General features: G+C 50.4%; 1 protein-coding gene across 2 annotated transcripts in view; it reads right to left on the bottom strand.

Moving 5' to 3' along the window:
* Positions 1–8,512, bottom strand: part of GLT1D1 (glycosyltransferase 1 domain containing 1) — a 91,700-nt gene extending 83,188 nt beyond the window's left edge. For both annotated transcript variants that reach the window (XM_049620689.1, XM_049620688.1), the window contains exons 1-2: positions 8,215–8,512; positions 7,610–7,803 (exon numbers count right to left, since the gene is read on the bottom strand). Coding sequence is in view for 1 of the 2 variants with exons in the window: in XM_049620688.1 (XP_049476645.1) it covers positions 7,610–7,641 (32 nt within the window). In the remaining variant the exon portion in view is untranslated. The remainder of the gene's footprint in view (positions 1–7,609; positions 7,804–8,214) is intronic.
* Positions 8,513–8,585: the final 73 nt, after the last annotated feature.

Raw genomic sequence — 8,585 nt, 5'->3', positions numbered from 1 at the left:
GAGCCTGACGCGGGGCTCGAACTCACGGACCGCGAGATCGTGACCTGGCTGAAGTCGGACGCTTAACCGACTGTGCCACCCAGGCGCCCCTTGAGTTTTTAATGGAAGTCACTGCTGCTATAGGATTTGCTGGGCTGAAATTCACTGTCGTTGGATTTTTCTGGCATACACCTGTTCTGTAGGGTAGGAGATTCTGACAGATCTTTGGGGGCCCATTTCTTTGTTCATTCATTGCTTCCGTGTGCCCATTTAGGAGACAAAAGAAGGACCGTAAACAATATCATAGCTAATTAGTTCATTTTGGTGAAGTCTTTTGTGATTCTCCCAAGTAGGCAGTGAAAAGGGTTCACAGACAAATGTGATATCACGGGATGACATAGAAATAATTAGTGGGGGGGGGGGGCACGACTAGAACAGAAAAGGTCGTAAGCATCTCTTACGCTTCTCCAGATGCTTCTAACACAAGGGCCTTAAAATATATGTAAAGCAAAATCTATTTTTTCTTTCATCATAGTGTTTTCTTAGACTACTTCTCCAGTTCACGGCACCAGGAAAAATGAAACTATGTTATTTGCCCCGGGTAAAAGCGATCGCATTTTCAGGGCGAGATACTGACTTTGAAATGGCTCATGATAAAAATCAACACTTGACGTCTTTTTCTCTCTCTCTCTCTCTCTCTCTCTTTTTGCTTCATGACACTAACAAACGAGGTACGCTCCTTCTCTTTTTCTATCAGGTTCCAGTCTCTGCACCACCTTTGTCCCCCCACCACAGTACTGAGAACTAGAAACGTGGCGTGCGGGGTGGGGGGCGGGGATCTTCCTGAAATCAGAAGACACACATACAACTGTGGTTTAAGTGCCCTGCTTAGCTTTCCTTTCTCTGGCTTTCCGGACAGCACTTGACATGATCAAATGCAAAAGAAAGCCGCAGGTCTAAAGTAACTGGTTTCTTCTAGTGTTGCTTGGCGAACGGGGGGTGGGGGGTCAACCAGAACCGGACGATCTTCCCTTCGAGCTTTCAGCAAAAGGCAAGCAGCCCTTTCTTCCCACTGCTGTTCTGAAGGTGGGGCGTGGTGGGTTCTTAACTCTTCAGCACAAGGAAGCTCATCCCCAAGATTCTCATCATTGCCACACGAGACGGTCCGCGTGAACGCACCGTTGCTGCTCTGTGGCCCCATGGGTCTCGTAACACAAGAGACAAAGGTCCAATTCTGTGCACGTCAGAGGCTGATGAAAGGGAAGATATTTTACCTGCTGCTAGTAACAACCTGTTGTATGCTGAGAGCCGTATTTATTCTTTAAATTTTTTCATTTATTTGTATTAAACGCCCACGTATGTTTAGCACATACAGATACACAAAACAGAATTTAAAAATCACACCGAATCCCACTGCCCTGAGATAAACACCATGAGCATTTGGGTCTCAGGTTTCTCCAGACTCTGTGAATCTAATCGTGAAAACAGTCGCACCCCCCCACCCCCCTGCGGCCACCAGGGTTGCAGGCACTGGGCAGTTTACTCCCCCACCAGGCCTCCCCCCACCCTGGACGGTAGGCACTACTGTTCTCAGCCCTTTACAGATGAAGGAACGGAGACTCGAGAAGGTAGGATGTCTCCGAGAGTAGCAGACAGAACGGATGCCGCTGTCCCTTTGACTCGGCTATACGGACACGGTATTTTGTTGTCGACTTTCATCGCTTTGGTTTGTGCTTGTCATTGCGTTACAAAAAGTAAAAATGCTTTACACGGGTTGGGTTTTTGTTGTTGTTCTGTCATTTGCTTTTTTACTTTTACTTAATAGTCGCGGTAGGCACAGTGCTAACGTGGCCCCAAGATTTCCAGCCTCCTGATGCCTGTCATCTTCCAGTTATTCAATCAAACGCCCAACCAGGTGGTGGGGTGAGGAGAATTTGTAGGCTAAGTTCCCAATCAGTCGCCCTTAAAATGGGGAGATTATGCGGGGCGAGTCTCATCCAGTAACTGTCCCTTTAAAGGTGCTGGGCATTTCCTGATGTCAACAAGGCTCTGGTGTGAGAGGGACGCGAGGTCGGGGAGGTTCTCTGCCGCTGCCCTTGGGGCCCACGGTGGCCACGAGCACGGAGCAGAGGCAGGCCCTTGGGGCGGAGGCCACCCCCACGCCCCCACCTGACAGCTGGCAGGAAACTGGCACCTTTACCGCCCGCCTCAACGCACTAGATCCTGCCACGGCCACGGGAACCACAAAGAGCTCCAGATGAGACCTCACTTCTGCTGTGCGAGACCCTGAGCTGAGAACCAGTCAGCCACGCCCAGACTCCTGACTCACACAAGCCTGGGCTGGTGGTGTTGGTTGCTACAGTTGTGATTTGTTTAGTAACAAGAGAAAACAAATACAGTGTGTCCTAAATGGTTTCCACCTCAGAACCCTGTATCCTTTGAGGAAGGACACAGCATCCCAGTGTCCCCATGCGCTACAATCAATGCCTTCCTCCTGTACCTCTTTGCTGCTCCCAATCCTGCTATTCTAGGCAACATTGCAACGAACGTTTTAGAGCCAAGTCTCTGTGCATTCTAAATTCCTGGAAATGGCACTACGCACGGAGTGTCGGCGAATGCGGTTTTGAAATGAACACCCACTGCCCTCTAGAAACATTGCACCAAACGTATCTCCCCATTGGCCATTTATGGGCACACACACTTCACTTCCCCCAAACTGCCTTTCAGTTCAAGTGACGTGTCCCGTCTTTCTGCGTTTTTAAATTATTAGTGTTAACTTTTTTTTCCCCTTTGAAGGGCATTTTTTTAAAAAATGTGTGTGCATGTGTGTAATGTGTATGCGTGTGTAATGTGTGCGTGTGCAATGCTTGTGTAGGCCTGTGTAATGCATATGTGCGTGTGTAAGGTGCATGCATGCATGTGTAATATGTGTGTGCGTGTAATGTGTGTGCACATGGGTGTAAATTGTGTGCATGCATGTGTGCCTATTGCCTGTATTATTAGCTGGAACTTTTCCATTGCAAGGGACAAAAGTCACACTTGCTTAATCAGAAAGAGAAATTATGGGCTCACAATTGAATGTCCAGGAAAAAACCTATTTTAAGCGATGGGCAGAACCTAGACCCAGAAATGTCTTTCATGGCTTAGCCCGGATTAGACCAACTTGGGTCACTATCCCATCTTTGAGCCAATCACGTAGCTCAACAGAGCGGACAGGCTTAGGTCACATGACCACACCCCGCCCAGGGGAGGCCAGTCCTGCCTGCACCACAGGGGGCACAGGTTACCCCAAGAAAGAAGGTGCTGTCCTCAGAATAGATGCTGAGCAGGGCCACGGGGCAGCCCGTCCTCCAGGACGCCAGGACACTCACTTTGTGCGTTTTATTTACTGGATGTTTACCCAATACATCCCATAAGACTCCCAAGAACTGGTAAAATGAAGACACTAAGTTTGTCATACGTGTTTCAAGTACTTTTTAAGTTTGTTTGCTGTCAACAGCAATTACCCTCTTTTACGCAAGGAAGTTTTAAGTCTTTATGTAGTCAGATACTTAACCGTCTTCTGTTATGGCCTGTGGCTTTACTGTTAGGCTTAGGAAAACATTCTCTGCCCTAAGAGTTTCCGTTTGCCAACGTTTTTAATTAATGCTTTTTCTTTTATTTCTCCATGACAATATTTTAGCCATCTGGAATTGATGCTGGTTCGGAGTGTGAAAACTGTTTTTCCCACATGCAATAGTTGCTTATTCGGCTTAGGTCACGATCTCACGGTCCGTGGGTTCGAGCCCCGCGTCAGGCTCCGTGCTTTTTTCTCCATGGGTTGGAAATGTCTTTATTACCATTTGCTGAAGTATTTTATGCGTGTGTTTTGATGGTCTTTCCCGCGGGTTCCTCTTCACTGACCTTTTCTGTGAGGCCTAATCTAAAAACCAAATACATACACTTGGAGCTACCGATTACCTATTTTATGACTGCAATAGGCATTAAGACACTCGTGAGGAGTTATCGAGTGGTGGTTATGACAGGATGGTTAGGTGTGGTCCCACAGCTGGCACGTCTTCAAAAGGGAGGAAGGGGAAGTTCCTGATCTTTCACTTTCCCCCTCTCTCCTACCTTCCCTCTCTGCTGGTGAATGCCTGGCTGTTGCAGATGGCCTGGGGTTTTTTAAAGCACATGAGAACATAACCCCAAGAAGCAGAGGTCGTTACGCACAAGGGCCAGGTAAAATGAGTGCTTAAAAAAAGGCAAAGCCAACAAACCCGACTTCCTGGCCATGCACTCTCACCTCCCCGGTAAAAAGAAAACACACGTCATTCCGAGAGCTGAATTAATTCACGCAGCGCAGGCAGGTGAGTTTGGCTTTGTTGTGGGCCAAAGAATGGAAGGCCTGACTCCACCCCGTGGGTTGACTGTGCCTCTACTGCTTATCTTTTCTGCTTCTGCCTAGATTCTGTGCAGCCAGACCGAACCGTTACAACAGGGACTCCCTGAAATAAACAGAACTTCTGACAAGTCTGTCCCCGAGGAGAGTCCAAAGATTGACAGGATGGCCTGACTGTAACGTTGCTAACGCCTCCCACCACGGTCTGGTGCACAGAGACCAGCAGGGCCTGTCGTGGTCCCCAGGATGGAACCGGGGAGCAGAAAAGCAGAAGCATGGGCCGCAAGCCCTGACACCGAGCCGTCGCACCTTGCGGACTATGGTTGACTGGTGACGACAGACGGCACAGAACATCCGTGATGGCTAGCTGTGACCCGGCGTTTTGAGGAAGCCGAAACTGTGAGTAAACAGGTACAACTGTCTGGAAGCAAGGGGCGAGCCACGCAGAGATGAAATGAGCCGCGGAAATATTATGAAAAGGCCAGAGAGGTTCGACCGCCCCTGAAATGTGCTCAGTCTCTGATGGCTTCTGAGTTCACTCCATCAGACCGCACCTCCTCCCAGGGGACAGGGCAGTGCTGGAGCAGGGAAGGGTCCCGTGTCTGACAGCCAGTGGTGCACCCCAGTCCATACCCCTGCGCCCTTGCAGTTAAGGCTAGCTTTCCCACAGGGCCCTTGAGGCGAAGAGGCTGTGACAAAGCTGTACTCTGTAAAATGACGGATGCCATACTTATCCCCCAGACGCCAGCTGTGCGACTCAGGTCATTTACTCATTTATTTTCGGTTCAAAGGAGAGACTCACACAGTCACTTCCAGGAACAGGCACGTATTACGAGTCTACTCCACACAGTGGTGAGCCGTCAACTTGTATCAATTATTTAGTGTTACAATGACTGGGGCTTAGCACAGGGGCTCAGAACGCATGGGCTGCAGGGGCCAGGCAGGAGCTCGAAGCACAAACTGGCCCAATGTGAGACAACAATCAGGCTGCCCTCTCCTTTTATGTTCTTTTTTAATTTTTTTTTAATGTTTACTTATTTTTGAGACAGAGAGAGACAGAGCATGAACAGGGGAGAGTCAGAGAGAGGGAGACACAGAATCCGAAGCAGGCTCCAGGCTCTGAGCTGTCAGCACAGAGCCCAACGCGGGGCTCGAACTCACGGACATGAGATCATGACCTGGGCCGAAGTCGGATGCTCAACCGACTGAGCCACCCAGGCACCCCCTCTCCTTTTATGTTCTTACTTTTTAACAGAATCATGACGGGTGAGTCTTGGCTACAAGTAACGGAACACCCAGCACGTGGCCTAAACAGTGTACGATTTGTGATCTTTCACTACCTAACTTCTCCCTGATTCTCTACCGTGCTGTCCACATCCCCAGCCAGTTCGTCTCGGGAGTGTGAGACAGCTGCCAGCAGCAATGAGGGCCTCAGGCTTCCTAATCCATATCCCCCTTGGAAGAGTGTCTCTCTCGCAGGCTGGTACAAGAGTCCTTTCTTTCAGCCTGACCAGGCCAATTTACGTCATTTGTCCTCTGCTGGGCCCTGGGGGAACGTCGCGTCTCGACTGGGTAGAGTCTGGGTTTCAGAAGAGGCATGACAGACTAGCATTGGTTTTGACTAGTCGGATCCAGAAACAAAGATGAAGTTAGCTTCTCCTGAGCGACACGGTTAGCTGGTGGGGAGCGGGCTGGGGGAGGACAAATGGAGAACAGACAGCCAAGCGGAATCAGGATTCTGTTTGCAGGACAGGCAGGTGGGCGTGTTGGACAGGCAGTAACCGGTCGTGCCCACTGCACATCCGTATAGGGCGGCACTGACCGACAGAACTTTCTGCAGTGGTGGGGTAATCCACACCATTGTGCTCACCACGGAAGCATCACACACACAAGGCCATTGGGCGCTTGAAGTGTGGCGGCTGTGATCGGAGAAGCTGCCAGAACTTCCTAAGGTTTAGGCCCAGACCCGGCCCAGGGACGCTCCGCCATTCTCTTCACCGAAGCAAGTCACAGGGCCGGGGCTGCGCGTGAAAAATCATTGCAAACAAACCGGAATGCTTCTTCCAGTTGGACTGTTTTGCAACCTCAAGATGTCAGAGACTGCAGTGCAGACCAGACCTCCCCAGCACCAGGAAGTGCCACACTTCCTCAGTGTACATCCTGAACTCCAACTCCTGCCCCCACTTTGTTCACTTAGCTTTACACTTCTCAGTGGAGATCATCCAGTTGGGTTAGTCTGCTGTCATCCAAAATGGCACATCTGTATGGGGCGGAGTTTCACAAGAACTCATCTCATGAACCGCGTCGAGTGGCTTAATTTTTATCCCATGTTTGCCCTGCACTTTGCCCGAGAGTGGCGATTGTATCAGTCTCTTGAACAAATACTTGAAGGTTCTGTCTCACGTACCAGCCAGAGGACGGAAGAAGCATTGCGCTGCACTAGGAATTAGGTAAAAGCCTCGTATGTAAGACTGAGCTCCACCGGGGCGTCTGGAGGGCTCAGCTGGTTGGGCGCTCGACTCTTGATTTCAGCTCAGGTCATGATCTCATAGTTTGTGGGCTCAAGCCCCGTGTCTGGCTCCACACTCTCAGTGCTTGGGATTCTCTCCCTCCCTTTCTCTTGCCCCTCCCGTGCTCTCTCTCTCAAAACAAATGAATAAACTTAAAAAAAAATAAATAAGACTGAGCTCTATTGCCTACTACGTGTGTGATCCTGGAGAGGAACCTTAAGTGGTTTGCCTTTTAGTTAAATTTGGATACTAACATGCTGTAGAAATCACAGGGGTCTCAAAAAAGCAAACAAAAAACACCAAGAAAACAATGAATATAAAATATTATTTGGGCACCATTTAAACTTCAAACATCCATTCAATCATCCAATTCCATAGTTTCATGGTGGGGGTTGTGGTAGATTCTAGAAACACAGTAACGGACAAACAAAATCACAGCCCTCCCTGGTTTGAAAACTGACATTAAATCATTTTGCAAAATATGTAATCGTAAATGAAAAGAGTATTGTGAAAACAACACGCAGCGAGTACTCTACAGACATATGAAAAGAGATGCGACCTATTCTGGGAAGACCAGGAATGTGACATTGATTGAGGACAATTAGCATTAATGGATTGCATGGGAAGGTCCTATACTGTCATTCAATGATTCCCTCTTTAAAGGGTAGTAAGTATTTATCTCCTGCCTGCTGTGCCAGCACCAGCACTGTGTGAGGCATTTCTCAGCCAGATGACCTACCGGAAAGCCCACTCCCCAGGTAACGGCTCCATCCTTCTCTTGGCTGGCCTCAAAGAGGGAGGAAGGAAGAGGCAACGGTCTCACACGAACGGCCATCATCCAGCTGTGGGTCCCAATATCTCAAGCCATGCCTGGGCCGTTTCTGGAGGACGCTCTTCCCCTCCACCATATGCCAGTGGTCACTATTGCAGGTGCTGTGGGCGTGGTGAAGAATAAGACACATGAGATCCCTGCCACCATGGAACTTATACTTGTGGGGACCAGTACAAGCCAGGGAGGACAAAGGAATACAGAAAAAAAACATGACAGGCGCTATGCAGAAACTAAAACAAGGCAATGGGATGGGGTGGGATGCACTTCAGATGGGATGGTGGAGAAATGCTTGCAAGGATGGACGCTTGAGCTGAGTGTTGAGGGAAAACGGGATGCCAGACAACAGACAAGGAAGCAAACTCGGCGCCTGACTTGTCCTGGGGCAGCGGCTCTTCATGGGGAGATGTTTCCTGGGGACCGTCTGCACACAGGGTGCTTGCCACTCTGGGGGACGGGGGTGGAACCGGCCCCCGAAGGACAGCAGAGGCTAGGGGTGCCGCTCACCGACCTACCGTGCAGAGGCGGCCCCAATCGTCAGCGCTGCACCTGCACGGGAACCCCGTGCCGGGGGCAGGAAAGAGCCCGCAGGCAGGCGCCAGCTTTGCAAATCAGCCTGGAAGACCGGCAGAGCCCGAAGCCGCCATATGGGGGGTCTGTCTACGCTTTCGTAGGCGGAGGTCGGCGACCTCGGAATGACAGGAACAATTCCGCTTTTAAAACCCCGTAGATGGCAACGCCCTGCGCCCGGGGCTCCACTCCCGGCAGAAGCTGACCCACTGCCCGGCCGGGCTTCCGGGCGGAACCGGAAGTCGCCAGCGGCGGCCAACGGGGGCGCCGAGGGGCGGGTCTCGCGAGAAGCCAGGTGGCGGCAGCGACCAATGGG

Source organism: Panthera uncia (genome assembly GCF_023721935.1).
Source record: "Panthera uncia isolate 11264 chromosome D3 unlocalized genomic scaffold, Puncia_PCG_1.0 HiC_scaffold_9, whole genome shotgun sequence".
NCBI lineage: Eukaryota > Metazoa > Chordata > Mammalia > Carnivora > Felidae > Panthera > Panthera uncia.
This window is presented reverse-complemented; position numbering and strand designations above follow the sequence as displayed.